The following is a 19,485-nucleotide window of genomic DNA, read 5'->3' on the forward strand; positions in this document are numbered from 1 at the left end:
ATTCAGCACTAACAATGGTCAATGTTTGGGTGCCTTTGATTTTCCGTCCTGCCCGATCGACGAGCCGACCGGTATCCAAGTCTTCTGCCGATATCGGTCGGCTCTTTTGCCAACCTACATGCACCGAATAACGTACGAAAATTATTTTCATATGATATTATCTGTGCGTCTATGGCCACCTTTAGGCTGCCAATGTCATTCAACCCTGTTCTCAACTTGTACAATGCTAAAGTGATGGATTCTGGAACTTGAAGTTCTCTGCTTTCCATGTCTGGCAATGATATAGATATACTTTTTTTTACCTTCTAAAAGGCACAATGCACCCATCCAGCGGGCCTCTAAAGCACAAGGCACACACTGTTATACCAAGCATTTATTTGCAGCATCAGAAAACTCACTCAATCTAGGAAGCTAAGTTCAGCAGCTGGAATCCGGTTACAGCATGTTAACACAGACAAGTCATAGTCCTCTTTATGTAGCACACTTACACGAGTCCTGACCAGAATAGAACTCCCAAGGTGATATACAGTATGGCATGAGAGAAGTTCCAACTCCAAGGCTATTCCCTACAGCCACACTGACAGACTGAAAAACTGGCCGCATTTAGAAAAATTACGTTTCTTCTTCAGGACTTCAGGCTGAAGTCGTGAATAAATCAGGGATGCATAACCAGAAGAATTATTAATAAAAACAAATGTGTTTTTAACGAAACTGTGCAATACCAACAATGACAAATAATCCACTACAAAAGCATTATTCCCTAACCCTATATCTCATACCCTTTCTCCATTTAGATTGTAAGCTCTTTTGGGCAGGGCCCTCTTTATTGCTTGTACCATTATGTAAACACCCATTTATTGTATAGAACTGTGGAATATGTTGGCGTTTTATAAATAGGCTATATTAATAATAACGATAATTATCCTAGCAGCTACTAACATACCATGAGGAGATTCAAAATGGCAGTAATTATGACTTTTTGAAATGGTGTTTGAAAGGTAGTAAAGCAGCCAAAATCATTGAGTATATCGGTGACATAATAAAAGGCCCATGGGTCAAGGCTAAAAATTTGGCCAGGGTCTGCCTTTGTGTTACCCACTAAGACCAATGCGTCCTTTCAGCTCAACTCATTGACCGGAAACTTTGTGTACATTTCCCTACCATGAAGTAACGTGTTTTTCTTTGAATGTGCTTAGAAATGGAAGTGTTGCATGAAACTAATTACAGAAGGAGCACAGGGCAAAACTGAAAGCAGGCCCTGACCTTTTCATTCACACCTGCATGGATCATGTAGGGTGAAAGGTAGCCAAGCAAGAGTCAATTAAGACCCCTGTGGGCATGTAAAATGGACATAAAATGGACAGTGAAACTCTTATTCACCTAATATGGATTTCATGTTTGTACTTACTAGGGATGCACCGAATTCACTATTTTGGATTCGGTCAAATGGCAGAAAGTGTTAGTTAACCTGTTGTTTTACCAATATTTTGGCCTTGCCACGAGACAACAATAAAAAAAGATTAAACAGTTTATGGAGAATGTATCAACTGAGGTAAGCAAAATATAACAGGAGGCCCTGTGTACAAAATATGCTATGTTCATATATGCTCAGAAAACAAAAAACTGTTTTAATTGGAGTTTCATCCACTTGTACTCTATGCCTGCCATACACGTTCCAACAATATGTACTAGGTTTGCAGGTCGGACATGTCTGAACATTTCAGCTGCTAATGCACCATATCAGCCAGTGTAAAGGTGGCCATAGACATAACAATTACAATCTTTCTTGGAAAAGATCTTTCCAAGAAAGATCGTTCGTTTCAATACACACGTGTAAAGCTGAATAGTCAGATATACAGCTAGATATACGGGAAGAAACAATAGAATTCTACCTGTATCTGACGATTCAGCACTAACAATGGGTGATGTTTGGGTCCCTTCAAAGGCACCCGATCGACGAGCCAACTGATATCCAAGCCTTCTGCCGATATCGGTCGGCTCTTTTTCCACCATACACGCAACGAATATCGGACGAAAATTAGTTTCGTACAATATTATCTGTGCGTCTATGGCCACCTTTAGTTGCATCAGCAGTTGAGGAAGTGAAGAAGAGTTGTAGCAAACAGGAGGTGGAGAAAAAGGTCTGAACAAGCAGAACAGAAATAGCCCCGTGTATGCTCAATCCATTGGGCCATAGGCTGATCAGTCCGAAAGTGTTCTTGATGGCCCATGCATGGCCGCCTTTAGGCACAGTGTTTCTCGTAGATTAGAGGTTCCCAAACTGGGGACTTGCCCTTCTACTATTATCTAAGCCAGATCAAGATTGGGCCCAGCCTGAACCCAAATACATATGACTGCTTATATATTCGTTGAAGGGGTTATTAACAAAAACAAAAAGAGGAACCCTAAGCCCAAACATTTTCAGAACATTTTCCACAGATTAATATGATGCAGATACAGGCGGATAGGGGTGTTTTAGTTGCCACAGCAGCAGACAGGGGGCCATATGGGCACTACACTAAAGACATCCAAATATGTTGCTACTGTTTAGGCTCGGTGCTGTGCTAGTATTCAGTATTACTTTTCTAAGTACTAGGTTTATTGTCTTAGTACTGCGAGTAAACACTGAATATGATTTCCAGGGAAACTGAGAACTAGGAGCCAAATTTCTAAATGCCACACAAGCAGCTTTTTGAAACTACCTGTGAATGTTCTGCCAACCTCTGGCAGTGAATGCCAGTATCGTACTGTCTTCTTTAGCTATGGAATGCTCACCTTTTTGCAATGTTAAACATAATCTGAGTTAATAATCACAAGAAACTCAATAATTATTAAAATGTAAGCAAGAGACAAATACCATGAACAATGGGTGCTCTATCAGGGTTTCTGACTATGCGTTTCAGCCATGAGTCCAAAATTCCATTATTTGGAAAACCTTTATACATACAATTTTTTTTTTCATTTCAATTAGAAGTTTTTTTTACTTGCAAAAGTTGATTAATCCTTCTGTTTGCGCCCCCTGACTGCTGTTTCTGTACAGGCTTTGAAAACAATCTCCTAGCATTGTCCAACACACAACTTAAAGGGGTGGTTCACCTACAAGGTAGCTTTTAGTATGTTATAGCATGGCCAATTCTAAGCAACTTTTTAATTGGTCTTCATTATTTATTTCTTATAGTTTTTTTAGTTATTTGCCTTTTTCTTCTGACTCTTTCCAGCTTTCAAATGGTCGTCGCTGACCCCTTATAAAAAGCAAATGCTCTGTAAGGCTTCAAATGTATTGTTATTGCTACTTTTTATTCCTCATCTTTCTATTCAGGCCTCTACTATTCATATTCCAGTCTCACAGCAATGCATGGTTGCTAGGGTAATTTGGTCCCTAGGTACCAGAATGCAAATTGAAGAGCTTCTGAATAAAAAGCTTAACTCAAAAACCTTAAATAATAAAAAAGGTGAACAACCCCTTCAAGTGGCAATACATAAACAAATATTGATATTTTAGCATTGGATACTAGGCCTCATTTACAATTAGCAAACACAGTTCCAAAATCTCTTGCAAGTTTGTATGTACCAAAAAATCTATATACATATATATAGGTATGGGATCCGTTATCTGGAAACCCATTATCCAGAAAGCTCCCAATTACAGAAAGGCCGTCTCCCATAGACTCTATCATATACAAATAATCCAAATTTTTTAAAATGATTTCTTTTTTCTCTGTAATAATTAAACAGTAGCTTGTACTTGATCCCAACTAAGCTATAAGTAATCCTTATTGGAGGCAAACCAGCCAATTGGGTTTATTTCATGTTTACATGATTTTCTAGTAGACTTAAGGTATGAAGATCCAAATTAAGGAAAGAACCGTTATCAAGAAGCACTGAGCATTATGGATAACAGGTCCCATACCTGTAATAAACTGTTAGAAATGTCTTGCACTTTGCAATAGTGTACCTGCCTACCTGAAAATACACAGGTTACTAGACACTCGTTTTTTTAAATAATGGCTGCATTTTTTACTTTCCTTTAAATACGAATCTCCCATTTATGCCCAATTCTGGACCATAAGGCAGTATTAGATTTAAGCTTCCATAAAAATAGCTTTGAAATACAAAACGATACAAGGGTGCAGAAAGCATTGATATAATAATAATACATGAAAATTATACATGTGTTGCAGCGCTGTTACAAAAATAGACACAGAGTTCTTAAATCGCATTAAAGTTCATCATCCAAACACTTATTTGCAGCTTGTTTCCAAAACATTCACCAGATATAATGACCCTTTTGAATTGCTTTCTATTTCATAAACATTTAATCAGTATCATCTTCTTCCTAGTAGCAGATCAGCATGTCAGCCTTCTAAAGGCTAAACTCCACAAGTGCTATTGTTGGATGGTGTCGGATCAACAGATTGCATCCTACAAGTGGTAGGCGGGTTTGTGAAAATATAATGGGACCGATACAAAAATCGGATTAATGTAAAATTTTCCATTCAACATGACCCGACTCTCAGATGAAAATGCTGCATGCTGCCTCTTCATCCGACAAGATAAAAACACATTTCCTCTTGAGGCAACTTTGGAAAACGAAATGCTCAGAGTGTCATCCCCCCGGCGATTTGCATTTTAGCCGGTGGGAAGGCAGGGGAGGCAGTTCGGGGAGATTAGTCGCCCCGAAGAAGAGGAGATTTGTCACCGGGCGACTAATCTCCACGAATCTGCCTGTGTGCCCTGACCCTTACAGAGCATTTGTTGTTAAGATTTGGTCAGTGACCTCCATCTGAAAGCTGGAAAGAGGCAGAATAATAAATAATGAAGACCAATTGAAAAGTTGCTTAGAACGGGCAATTCTATAACACACCAAAAGTTAACTTAAAGGTGAACCACCCCTTTAAACCCTTACAGAAGACAAACTGAACTTTGGATGATTCATTAGCCCCTGTGCCTTCTTTTTGGGTTGGTGGGGCAGCACCTGCTGCGAGAAGAGTTATTCCATTGAATTCCCCTGATCCACACTTCAAACACAGAAAAGCTTCAGCAACTGTGCCAGGCAGATGTCACCAGTCTGTAATGGGAATTCATAATTATAGAATCACACTGGGACACTTGCTTTCCCCTCCCTGCTGAAAGTGGGTCATGTAATAGGACCTTAAAATGACACCAATGCTGTATGTATATATATATATATATATACACATACATACATCTGAGACTAATGTCTTACTCGATGTCTAGAGTTGTTGCTTTTACCAATACAGGTTATGGCAAGAAGACTACTGTAGTAGATATATAGTGCCTATGGAGACTTATAGTAAAAATATAGTGTTTGTAGGTAGAACTTCAATTAGACAACTCCATAACATCAGAACAATCAAGTGCATATCAATTGTGAAAGTGTCAGTGAAGGAATAAGTGTGAATGATACTTTCTCTGATAACAGTACAATGCATTATAACCCTGCATATAAAAACAAGGTTTGAATGGGTTTCAGTAAATACATGCAAAAAGTTCAGGTATGGAATATCTTCTCCAATAAACTCGGTTTTCAGCATGGGAAGGCCATCTCCCACTGAATCCATTTAAAACAAATAATTTTAACTTTTAAAAACAAGTTCCTTTTTCTCTGTGAAACAGTACCTTGTACTTGATTGTAACAAAGCTGCATGAATCCATATTGGCAGCAAAACATCCTACATGTATGGGACTGGTTATCTATAATTTTCGGGACCTGGGGTTTTCTGGATAAGGGATCTTGCTGTCATTTGGACCTTCATAACCTAAAGGGGTTGTTCACCTTCCAAACACTTTTTTCAGTTCAGTTGTTTTCAGATTGTTCTCTGGAAATAAAGACTTTTTTAATCACTTTCCATTATTTATTTTTTTATGTTTTTTCCAAAATCTAAGTTTAAAGTGGAATGTTCCTGTCTCTGGTGTTTGAGTCTGGCAGCTCATTAATTCAGCTGCAGACTCTAAACTGTTACAATTTTGCAACATTGAGTTGATAAAATTCTCAGAAGCATCTCTGGAATATTAGCAACTATTGTATCATTTCTAAGGGTAAGGTCACACTGGGCGTTTCGGGGAGATTTAGTCGCCTGGCGTCGTCGTCTTTGCAGCGACCAATCTCCCCGAACGTCTTCCCTCACTCTTGCGCTGGCTAAAATGAAAAATCGCCGGCGCTTAGCACACGCGATTATTCGTTTTCTGAAGTCGCCCGAAGTTTCCTCAAAACGCAGAGATTACAGCAGGGACAAAGATAAATGTATCAGTTTAGAACTGTTTACAGAGTTGGCGACCCCCCCTCCCAGGGCTGCTTTAGAAGGTGAAAAAAAGACACTATACACTTCAATATTAGAAAAACAGTGAGACATAGAAAATAGAAAGTAGTCGGAAAAAGTTGTTATTTCTGGTGATCTATCAGAAAACAACTAGATGTTTGAAAGTGAACAACCCCTTTAAAGGTGGCCATTCCTGGTAAGATCCACGGATATTTTCCCCGATATGCCCACCAACTGCCGGGAGATATTGGATTACAACAAAGAGAATGGGCGCAGACGGGTCATAGGACTGCATCAACTAGACGTTGCGGTCCTCGAAAAACCAAACCTCCTCGATCGATTTCTTGGCCAGATATCGATCGGAGAGACCCGTCAGAAGCCCCCATACATTGGTAGATAAGCTGCCGAATTGGTCTAAAGGACCAATATTGGCAGATTTGGTCTGCCCATGTATGGACACCTTAAGTTTACTAGAAAATCATGTAAACATTAAATAAACTCAATAGTCTGATTCTGCTTCCAATAAGGATCATTTATTTGGATCATGTACTAAGTACAATTTTATTATTAAAAGAAGAAAGAAAATTCTAATTATTTAGATAAAATGGAGTCTATTAGATGGCCTAACTGTAATTCAGAGCTTTCTGGATAACGGGTCCCATACATGTACTGGGTTAATTAAATGTTCAAATGATTTTTAGCCAATTTCAAGTATGGTGATCGAAATTATGGAATATCTTAATCTGGAAAACCCCAGGTCCCAAGAATTCTGTATTATAGATCCTAATCCTGTACTAACAAATTCTGCATATCAGTTGTCCATTCATCCCAATGCCAGACACACCTGTGCATCTGAGAATGTCGCACTGTGCAAAGGGGGCACAAAAGACAAGCAAATCAGCTGCTCCTAGAATGCACAGCCCTGCAGTTGTCAGGCAAGGATTAGAACGCCTGCTAGGCTGAAGCCATAGAACTCTTTGCTGGTTGAAATTTCCTAATGCCCATAAGTGGCACAAAAGATATGATAGTCACACTTGTTATAGAAGGTGCGAAGTAGCCCACTCAGAAGCATGGTTTCATTCCTTATATGTTTCTTATACAGACAGAGACCCCACACTCATCTCGGCTGTTTTTGAACTGAAATGTGTCGCTTTAAATCACGTTTGACTTCATTATAATGTGGCATAATATACGTGTGTAACAGAAAGGCACACAATTTAAATTTGGTTTACATTCTAACACGGCACCAAGCTATGGGTGGGTGAGGTTATGGGAATTTCTCAAGAGGACATAGAATTCATTCATATTTACAAAAGGACTAGATTATTTTTCCAACCCTAATCTAACTAACTAAATGTTAAACATTGCTTCAAGCAGCAAAACAACATTCTACATTTTTTATATTGATTTGAATGTACTATGCTCACAGGAAGCAATGCACCCACACTTTGGCTGCAACTGGTAAATGCACTGGGTAAATAAATGGGTAGAATTTTTCCTACAAGTATTGCTGTCAAATAAGTCTTAAAAATCAAGGGAGTTGCATATGTATGCTCATGTATAAAGACAAGGGACAGAACTAATGGCACATGGAGAGAGTTGTTACCCTGGGTTATCGCAGGCAACACATCTCTCCCGGAAATGCCTTGACCTTCGCTAATATTGTAATCCCTGCGAGTAAATCACAGACAGTGTGTAAAATGCAAAAGTTAATCATCTCTGCCTTAAGATGCAAAGGTTTTGATTGTGGTCCAATTTTACGCGTAACTTAATTTGTACTAGGGCTTATATGCTAACTTGTATGTCCTGTTGTTCTGAGGAGCAAAGATTGGATCATACTGCAGTCCTACAAAAATATATTGTACAAGGATTGTATTAGAGCAGAGGCACATAGGCAGATTCAGGGAGATTTTCGACTCTTCTTTGGGGCGACAATCTCACTGAACTGCCTTCCCCTTGCTATAATGAGAAAACGGCAGCACAATGGCACTCGCAGCGCTTTGATTTCCAAAGTCGCCTCATGAGGAAACTTCGGGTGACTTCGAAAATCGAATTGCCGCAGGCGATTTTTCATTTTAGCAGGTGGAAGGCAGTTCAGGGAGATTGTCGCCCCGAAGAAGAGGCGATTAGTGGCACGGCCACTAAATCTCCCAGAATCTGCCCGTGTGCCCCTGCCCTTAATGCACTTAAGGAAGATTTTTTTTAAAACCTGTCCAAAATATATCGAAAAAAAACGCACCAAAGGTCAAAATTGCAGTAGTTTTGCAGTGTACATGTCATGATATTACTCCACTTAGCACATGGAAATGTTGTTGAATGTAGCTCTGGAAGAAGGCAGTAGGAAGGAAGGAAGCAGACTGAACAGATCTGTGTCTATGTTTCATAAAACCAAAACAACACAGTACACAGCTAGTACTTTGTTTGGGAGCACTCCCCAGATGGGCATCAAATCTCTGAACACAATGTATGATTTAGGGACGCAGGTATTAGCACTGGCCCAGTCACCCCGCCGGGGTGATCCCAACTTTATTCCATGGTGCTCAAGACACTTTACACATGGTCAAATATTTTGGAACCACGTCACTTCCTCAGTGATGAAGTGACGTGGTCCTATGTAAAGTGTCTTGAGCACCATTGAATAAAGTTGGAATCACCCCGTTGTATGCAATATAAGGTATTGGCTTTCTCATTGTTTGCTGGCCATCAAATCTCCCCATTCATTGAAATTACATTTGCCTGTAACTGAGAGCACACTGACTTTTGCCTTTTAAAGGAGAACTACAGCCTAAAGATGTGGCTGAAATGTGTATAGCATTGTCTCTGGTACAGGATCATTTGTACTACATTTCCCAGTCACAGGCTGCCATGGGGATGCTGAAAGTTGAAGTTTAGGACACAGGAGTCACAGGTTGAAGATCGCAGCATAATCCTTATGTAATGCTGTCCCTTGGCTTTACTGAAATACACTCCCTCTAAACTCCTCTCACCCCCTCCTCTCTGTGGCCTTTCCAGCTGCATCCCATTTTCATGCAGTACACAATATTTCTGTGGTATGCACGACTGGCCAAGTCTTTCGCAAAAACAAGTTCAGCGCCTGCTGTACAAACCTACAGTGTGCATGCTTCTGCGCAGCTTTCATTGCTTAATCCCTGCAATCAGTCCAAGATAATTGTATTGTCTGCTTCTTGTCTCAGTCACTTTTCCTTGTGACTTGCAAGTATGGTAAACAGGAGCGAGTATCACCGGAAAATCAGGTGGGAACATTACTGCACATGTACAATAAGCTTGCACTTGTACTATAGGCAGACGTGACTCTTCCGGATTGTAACAGAAAGTGCTCCATGAAAATTCGTAATGTTTTTTTTCCCGAATTTTCTTGAGGAACATTGCAGAGACATAATTTATCTCTTTATAGGGGCATCTGGCCCTGCATTCAGTGTTACAAAGCTCCACCATGAGTACAGGCCGTCGGGGAAATGGTAAATAAGAAACGACTGCTCTGCTGGCATTTAAACACACAAAAATCCACTGATCCAAGTCTATGGGTCTGTACCCGTGGTAGAGCACTTAAAATGAAAACTATACCCCCCAAACAATGTAGGTCTCTATAAAAAGATATTGCATAAAACAGCTCATATGTAAAACCCTGCTCAGGATGTGGGGTTTTCCAGATAATGGATCTTTCCGTAATTTGGATCTTCATGCCCTATTAGAAAATCCTGTAACATTACATAAACCCAATAGGCTGGGTTTTGTTTCCAATAAGGATTAATTATAACATTTGTATGAATCAAGTACAAGGTACAGTTTAATTATTACAGAGAAGAAAAAAAGGCAATCATTTTTAAAAATGTGGATTGTGTGGATAAAACCGAGTCTAATGGAGCTTAATTTGGAGATTTCTGGATAATGGGTTTCCGGATAATGGATCCTATACCTGTACCAGGGACAATTCTATACAAATCTGTGCCACATTTAGGCACCTCTACTTAATAGAACAGGGAATTTTCTATTAACCCATCTTCTTCTTAAATCGTCGATAACAATACATGTTTAGGCACAAGACTTAGCTTTGCCAGGGCCAACATCCATGTGCTGTTTTTTTTCAATTTACAGGTGGTGAGTGGGGGGGAAGGAATGTTTGAAGTGTCAGAGGTTAAAGAAATCCTTCACAAATCTACAGAGCAGTGGAGTGTTTGCTGTTGTAAAGTGATACCCACTGAATTTCTGCACTTATATCTGCTGAATTCTAGGCTGTCTCACCACCTGACAAGTTTACTTTCTCTACTGCTTCATATAAACACGGACAGACAGTGCTAGGAGAAAGAGAACGCTCTTCTTTACACAGTAATATAGTAGGAATGCCCACACTGTGCCAGACAGGGAATGTTAAGGGGACTCCAGCCTTGACCTTTCAAATTGCAGCTTAAAGGAGAACTAAACCCTAACAATGAATAAGGCTAAAAATGCCATATTTTATACACTGCACTTATTGCAGCATCTTAAAGATTCAGTTTCTCAATAGCAGCAATGATCCAGGACTTCAAACTTGTCACAGGGGGTCACCATCTTGGAAAAGTGTCTGCGACAGTCACATGCTCAGGGGCTCTGAGCAGCTGTTGAGAAGAAAAGCTTAGGGGTTGTCTCAAATTATAAAGCAGAAAATGAGGTAATATAAGTTGATGGTACAGGGCTGATTATTAAATGCACATGCTAATTTCACTGGTTTCTGTGCTGCCATGTAGTAATTATCTGTATTAATTACTAATCAGCCTTATATTGTGACATTTCTATCCTATGTGTACTGTATATTGTGAGTGGGTCCCTAAGCTCAGCAAGTGACAGCAGCACAGAGCATGTGCAATGAATCAGCAGAAAAGAAGATGAGGAGCTACTGGGGCATCTTTGGAGACACAGGTCTTCACTGCTAAAGGGCTGTGGTTGTCCTCTCAAGCTTGAAAATTTTGCACACATATAGTGTGTGCACATCGAGCAGACCTCCATTCAGTTCCATGTTCCTTCTAAGCCCTCCAGCAAAGCCCTAGGTCTGACACTTTTCATTTGTCAACAACCTAACTGCCATCAGCCTTATCCTGCGAGTGCCACCTGCAATCCCCTCATAGTTCTTCCATGGACAATAATTAAGACTTGCACAAAGTTAAGGCAGTAAGAAGATGTATGCTATAATACGTCAGAGGTGGCAATAGAACCTGCATATCTTTGGGACTGTTCTCCATGGCAATACCTGTCATGGAGAAACCTACATATTAAATAAATATCCACTAAATGGAGAATGCACTTTAACTGAAATACATAAAAAGACTGAAGTGGTTAAATCAAATTTACACACACAATCGACTCATGATAGATCCCCTACATCTACTTTTCCCACTTGGACCGTCCTATCCCTGAATGGTTTTGCATGGCAACATAGAGAGTAAAGTATCCAGACCTAAGTCTAGACTTGGTTCTGCATAACATGCTGAAATAATCTCCACTTCCCACTTCATCCTCTTCCAGTAAAATCCTGGCCCAAACTACGCCAACTTCTCAGAAACACATGGGATGAGATCTCGTTACTGCAGACACATTCACCCGCAGTGATCTAAGTCTCTTATCCTGGAATGGCACCACATCAAGGCCTGTCCTATGAATAGAGATGGATGTGACAGTTTTCCCCCAAACTTCCATAAGATGAAAGTCTCCCTTAAAACAGCCCTGGAAATTCCATTATGTACAATGTATCTAAATGCCTATAATCTGTCCTTGTAGAAATATTTCACCCCTGGTCCTTTAACATCTGCCCTTGTGATCTCGTCATAAGCAGGGTCAGACAAACTTGTATGTTTATACTGTAAGATCATGATTATGCTCATTAATCAGTAAATATTTAGATATTTTTAGCAGGATCTGTAGCAAGTTTCAGGCAAGCATTTACTAGCAATGGCACTGTATGACAACGGATGATAGGGAACATGGCCATTCCCAGTGTCCAGAACAATAATACACAATGTATCAAATATTACAATCCTGATAAATGATAGATAAACTAGTCTTATTCCTATCAGCACCCTGGTGCAAGGGCCTCAACGTAAAACTTTTGGCAGAATCAAGCTTTGTAGACTCAGATCTAGACTTGCAATATGAAATCAGCACTGCAGTAAAAGATGCAAGAATAATTACAGCATCAGATCCAAATTGGGGGGAGGGGGGGGGTGTTAAGAGTCCCTTATGCTATCCTGGCCATCATTCCTCCAAGTTGTAGTATTAAACTAGCCATAGACGTGCAGATTTTAGCCTGGTTTCCAACGAATTATCATAAATCACAATCTTCCGACCTGCCACTAACCATTCGGATTAAATAAAGACGATGTTCTGGCCGTGACAGCAATCGTTTGAAAGTTCCTATTCCTATTCATCTTCCAGTCTGTCGCTCACACCACTGCCTGGTTGCTAGGGTACATTGGACCCTAGCAACCAGTTAGGTGCTAATCAAAGAAAAAAGTTAAACAATTCAAAAACAAAAAAAGAAGACCAACTGCAAACTTTCTAAAATTCTCCTGAGACTAAAAGTGAATAAAGAGGCTTAGAGAGCTGCTACAAGACATTAGGGACATGCCAGTCACTTACTTGAGAAAGTATCTCTGGCCAGTTTGAGTGACTGCCATTTCCCACCCCGGCGGCAGGGGGAGCTCATCTGTCACATCGTAAGACTGCTGGCGCAAGTGAGCGTGCAACTGAGCGCTATTGGGGGCAGTGCTGGGAGCAGTCCCTAGTTGCAATGAGGCAGGAGACGAGTTGGATCGGAAGTGAATTCCCAGTCTGGGGGGGTGGCTCCCCGAGTCTGTGCTCGACTGTCTGGAGTGGGACCCCGAATCAGGCTCCTTGAAGAAAGATTCCGGGAGTATTTTTTTCCTCCAAGAACTTGGCTTGGGGTTCATGACGGAATTAAAGAGCGCCTCGAGGTCCGTGTCCTGGTCCTGCGTGACATGGATAAATTGCTGCCCCGGCGGAGGGAGATGTGGGCTCGGATTCATCTCTGCAGCAGCAGCGACACAAGCAGAAGCACAGCAGCCTCGGTTCACTACCCCGAATACTAAAGCGTACGGTAAGGAGATCCAGCGGGAGTTGTGCTTCCTGCAGGGCAAACAGCGAGACGATGGGGCACGGGAATCTGCGTGCGTTCCAATGAGAGCGAGTCTGCCCGTGACGTCACACGGAGACAAGTTTCTCTTCTTTCCTTCCCCCCCCCCCCACCGGGCTCAGCCCTCAGGAATGACAAGGAGAGCCAATCACAGCGCTGCGTGGGACGCGATCTCTCTGTCCCAAACAAAGTAAAGAAAAGAAACTACTCTCGGGACGGAGAAAAGGCGTCTCTGGGCAGAAGCCTCCGCTCAGTGCTGAATTATACATGAACTAGACATGGGCCGCTGCAATGTGTGCGTAGGAAGGACTAGCCCTTGCCCTGCTCCACTCGGTGTGCCGGGACTTTACCTTACAGGGCAACAGCCCCAGGCTTTCCCTCCTACGTGCAGCTCGGGTTACAAGTGTGGGAGACGCAGCAAGGAGTCCGCCTGGAGGTCTCCATTATTTATTTGTTGCAGTTTCTGGATTATTTGCCTTCCTCTTTTACATCTTTCCTGCTTTTAAACAGGGGTCAGTGACCCCAGCAACTACTATTCCTTTGTGGGGCTGCAGTTTTTACCTTTGCTGATGGCTTAACCCGAACAGTGGGGGGCGGGGCAGATAGCATTGGGGGTGGGGCAGTGATGTAGGAACAGACATGATGACATCACAGGTGGACACAATGATGTTGGTGGAGTTATGACACCGGGGCGAGGCTATTGCATCACTTAGATGCCACTGTCAATGTTTTAAAGTGTTGATGCCCAGTTCAAAACCACACAGGTGGCAACCCTATCTCTGTTCTGCCTGCCCAATCCTTAAATTACAGGTATTAGATCTAATATACACAAATCAATTATCCAGAAAGCTCTGAAATGCAGCAATGCTAATTTTAGAAAAAAAATCTTATTTTTGATTGATCTGCTTTTTCTGTAACAATAAGAAATTAACTGCACTTGATAGTAGCTAAGCCATGTTGTAGTATCTTAGTAGTGATGGGCGAATTCAGGAAACGGCGAAAAATCGTGAAATTCGAACATTTTCACAAAAAAATCGTGAAATTCGAACATTTTCACACAAAAATCGTGCAATTCAAATGTTTTCACTTAAAAATGGAGCAATTCGAACGTTTACACAAAAATATCGAACAATTCGAAAGTTTTCACAAAAAATTGGAAAGTTTTCAGGGAAAAATCAAGCAATTTGAACGTTTTCACTAAAAATTTGAGCTCAAACGATTTCACAGAAAAATCGAGCAATTCAAACGTTTTCCCGGAAAAATCAAGCAATGCCGAACGTTTTCACGGAATAAAACGTGAAACTCGAATGTTTTCAAGAAAAAATCGGGCAATTCGAACGTTCACACTAAAAAATCGAGCAATTAGAACGTTTTCACTAAAATCGTGGAAATTCAAAAGTTTTCAGTAAAAAAACGAGCAATTCAAATGTTTTCACATAAAAATTGAGCAATTGAGTGCAGAAAAATGGAAATTCACAGTGCCCAACCATCTGATCATACAGGTGTTCAGATCACGGGACTGTATCTGTTCGGGCGGGGTGGTCAGATCGCGGGACCGCATACAGTTGGTCAGATCGAGGGACCGCATCTGTTCGGGCGGGGTAAAAAATCCCGTTGGATCGCGGCCACATATGTTCGTTGATGCTGTCCCGCAATCTGACCGCTTGTATTGCCTACATTGCCGACATCTCCAAACGATCGCATCTCCATGTGTATTGCCACCTTTACTCTCTGGACTGGTTGCTAAGGTAAATAAGACCCCAGCAATCAAAAAACTGTTATAATTTCAAACTGGAGAGCTGCTTCTTTCAAAGGGGACCTGTCATCCAGACATAAAAAAGTTGTATAGTAAAAGTATTTTTCAAATTGAACATGAAATCAGTTTTTTTTTTCATAACTTTTATAAACTTGTTTCAAAGTCTCAGGCAATTACTTTTTACTTTCCATTCTGCGATGTCACTGCTCTCCCCACATTCCCTCTCCATTACCACCATCTTATTGAGTAGCCAGTACACTGGCAACATCAGATCAACCATTCTGGCACAAAAACAAGATTTTGACATGATGCAAAGCCGTGTCCACAAAATGGCGCCTGCCTGTTTTCCGTGATTGTAAATTCCAAGACTAAAAAAAACAAATTTTAAATAATTTCTTTTAGTGCAAGTGAAGTTTATTTTGTTTGACTAACACTATTTTTTAAGGTAACAGGTCCTCTTTAAAGTGCCCATATTGCTTAGAAAAAACTTTGACCACACATTGCCCCGTGTTGTCATGTTTTTCTTTATTAACGTAATCTTAAAGGGGACCCGTCACCCAAAAAAATTATTCCAAATCCTATTTTAACTCGCTAGTCAAGCAATTTTACACTATATAAATTATTTGAATCTTGTTTCCTTCAGTCTGGGAATTCATAATTCTAGCAAGCAGGCAGGAGCCATTTTGTGGACTCTGTTATTAAGACTAGGGATGTAGCGAACCGCCGATAATGTGTTCGCGAACGCCGTTCGCGAACACCGGCAAAAAATGCGAACAGTTCGCGAACTTCGAACATCCGAAAATCGTTCGATTCGAACGATCGAAGGATTTTAATCGTTCGATCGAACGATTTTCGTTCGAAACGAACGATCGAAGCCATTCGATCGAATGATTTCATTCAATCCAATGGCTTCGATCGTTCGATTCGAACCAAAATCCTTCGATTTTAGCGATCGAATGGTCGAACGATTTTGACGCGAACGCCTATTGGCGAACGTCGCGCGACGTTCACGAACTTGCGGCGGACGCGAACAGCCGATGTTCGCGCGAACAAGTTCGCCAGCGAACAGTCCGCGACATCCCTAATTAAGACAAGCCTTGTATCATCTCAGAATCTTGTTTGTGAGAATCTCAATTGATGGATCTTCAGGTTGTTTGCTCTAAAAAGTTTTTGTTAAGACAGTTTGCTATTGCCTTCATATTATTTTTTTACTGTTTATAGTTCTTATAAATATTTACAGTTTTGTTTAGCGGCTCACAGGCTGGCGATTTAAACTATTACTCTAGCGCCCAGGGGACGGTCTTGAAATCACAACAGATGAATAGCAGTGAACGTAACAATAATAAAGATGAATGATCAATTGTTTTTGCTTGCCGCAGTCAGTGAGTCTGTACATCTCCAAGGGGCAGATTTATCAAAGGTCGAGGTGAATTTTCGAATGAAAGAAAATCTCAATTTACGAGCTATTTTTGAGTACGTTGACTAGGGAATAGTCCAAATTCAATTTGAATTTGAAAAAAATTTGACTATCGAAATTTATCATGTACTGTCTCTTTAAAAATTCGACGTCAACCATTCGCCATCTAAAACCTGCGGAATTGCTGTTTTAGCCTATGGGAGACCTCCTAGAACCTATTTAGAGTCAATTGGTGGACTTTGAAAAATCTAAGTTTTTTTGGGGGAAAAGTTTGAATCGAATATGATCTAATGCGATATTCCTTTTCTATTCGTACGTTTTGAAGCCTAATACGGATCTATTTGATTGAAAACGGACCTATTCGACCAAAAAAAAAACCCTTAAACTTAAGTTCGGTTGGTCTATTTGAATTTGGAACTTTTTTCAATTCGAAATTCAACCTTTGATAAATATGCCCCTAAATGTGCTGCAGCCAATGCATTCTGAATCATGTGTCTAACCTCACTGCTAACAGATGAAAGTCATACAGTCAACAGTCGTTACCTATATAACGCCAATGGCTGCTTGCAGTGCTTATTCTCCCATATGTATTAAAAGTCACAACGTTTGTTCAGGTGCAGTAACCTATAGGAACCAATAAGATGTTTGCCTTTAACAGCTGACCAGTAAATGCTTTCTGCTGATTGAATCTTATAGGCGATTAGACCTGTAGCAAACTGTATACCTTTTATTACACAACCCCATGAAGCCCCTATGATGCACACAATGGTCATTTATATCAGCAACCAGTTAGGACATTGAAGTTTATGACATAGGGGCAGATTTATCAAAGGTTGAAGTGAATTCGAGGGAATTTTCGAAGTAAAAAAATTCAAATTTCGAAGTAATTTTTTGGATACTTCGACCATCGAATAGGATACTACGACTTCGAATTTACAGTTTGAATATTCAACCATTTGATAATCGAAGTACTGTTTCTTTAAAAAAACTTTGACTTCAATACTTAAATTAAACCTGCCGAAGTTAGCCTATGGGGACCTTCTACAGCATTTTTCTACGTTTTTTGAAGTCGAAGTTTTGAAGAATTTGGGTATTCTGCGGTCAAAGTCAAATTGTTCGATCGAACGATTAAATCACCTTTCAAACACTTTCTTCAGTTCAGTTGTTTTCATATTGTCCCCAGAAATAAAGACTTTTTTTCAATTACTTTCCATTAATTGTTTTTTACCTTTTTTCCCAAAATCGAAGTTTAAAGTTGAATGTTCGTGTCTCTGGTGTTTGAGTCTGGCAGCTCAGTAATTCAGGTGCAGATTCTGAACTATTACAATTTTGCAACATTTAGTTGATACATTTCTCAGCAGCATCTCTGAAGTATTAGCAACTATTGTATCAATTCTAACAGTTGCCTGTAATGAAATCCAGATATTCTGCTCAGCAGGGACAAAGATGTATCAATTTAGAACAGTTTAAAGGGTCGGCGACCCCCTTCCCAGAGCTGCTTTAGAAGGTGAAAAATGACACTTTACACTTCAATATAAGAAAAAAGGTGACACATAGAAAATATAAAGTAATTGGAGAAAGTTGTTATTTCAGGTGATCTATCTGAAAACAACTAGTTGTTTGAAGGCGACCAACCCCTTTAAGTCTACTAGAAAATCATGTAAATAAACCCAATTGGCTGGTTTTGCTTCCAATAAGGATTAATGATTAGGCTTGGGCGAATTTGACCCATTTCATTTTGCAAAAATTCGCCACTGGCGAAATGTCGCTGACGTCCATTAAAGTCTATGGGTGTCAAAAAAATGTTGACGCAATTCAAATTTTTTTTTGACGTGCGTCTTTTTTTTTGACAAGCAACGCCATATAAGTCTATGGCCATCATTTCCGTGGTGGAACAAGGCGAAAAATTTGCCCATCCCTATTAATGATGATATCTTAGTTTGGATCATGTACAAGGTACTCTTTACAGAGAAAAATGAAATCATTTAAAAAAAATTAGATTATTAGGATAAAATGGCATTCAGCGGAGACGGCCTTTCCATAATTTGGAGCTTTCTGGATAACAGGTTTCCGGATAACGTATCCCATACCATAACTATTCTAAGGGTCAGATTTATTAAGGATCAAATTGAAAATTCGAATTTTTGAATTTGTTTTATGGTCAAAACTGTCAAATTCAACTAGGGAATTATCCAAACTTTAATCAAATTTTTTTTAAAAATTCGAATTCTGTTTTTGAGATTTATCAATGTCTGGCCCTTTAAGAATTCATATTTGACTATTCTCCACCTTCAACCTGCCGAATTCCTGTATAAGTCAATGGGAGAGGTCCAGTAACTAATTTGAAGATGTTTGCAGCCTTCCTGACATTCAGAGAAAAAACCCGATTCGAGTTTAGCCAAATTCGAATCTAATTCAATTTGAGTTTTCGGGTCTGTAAAATTGGTCCGAGTTTTACATATTTGATTTTTTTTAATAAAAAATCGAATATTTGAATTTTGAGTAAAATCGAATTCATCTGAAGTAAAAAAAAAAAAAACTCACATGAATTTGAAATTCCACCCTTGATAAATGTGCCTTTAATCCTTTCTCTTGATCAGTGAAGTAGATTTCATGTAAATCATTTCAAAGAGTGATATGCTGGAATTGTATGTTCTTTCTCCTATACATTTCAAAATATATATGTGCAGTAGAAATTTCCTGGTGTGTTCTGACCATGAGTGGAAGCCATACCGATTGCTCTAGCAATAATAATATATAAGATCTCATCATATAGACATTGAGTCCTCCACTGGCCATCTTTTATGGGCAGTGCTTGACTTTAATGAGAAATACATTTTGAATTAAGTATGTGTCAGACACAAGGGAGCCCTTGTTCCACTCCTCA

The 19,485-nt window shown here is 40.0% G+C and overlaps 1 protein-coding gene across 1 annotated transcript in view; it reads right to left on the reverse strand.

The window, feature by feature from the left end:
- Window positions 1-13,981, reverse strand: part of wwtr1.S (WW domain containing transcription regulator 1 S homeolog) — an 86,629-nt gene extending 72,648 nt beyond the window's left edge. The window contains exon 1 of the mRNA XM_018265796.2: window positions 12,912-13,981. Coding sequence (XP_018121285.1) covers window positions 12,912-13,318 — 407 coding nt within the window. The 5' untranslated portion in view covers window positions 13,319-13,981. The remainder of the gene's footprint in view (window positions 1-12,911) is intronic.
- Between the last annotated feature and the right edge of the window lie 5,504 nt (window positions 13,982-19,485).

This window comes from Xenopus laevis, chromosome 5S (genome assembly GCF_017654675.1).
Source record: "Xenopus laevis strain J_2021 chromosome 5S, Xenopus_laevis_v10.1, whole genome shotgun sequence".
Classification (NCBI taxonomy): domain Eukaryota; kingdom Metazoa; phylum Chordata; class Amphibia; order Anura; family Pipidae; genus Xenopus; species Xenopus laevis.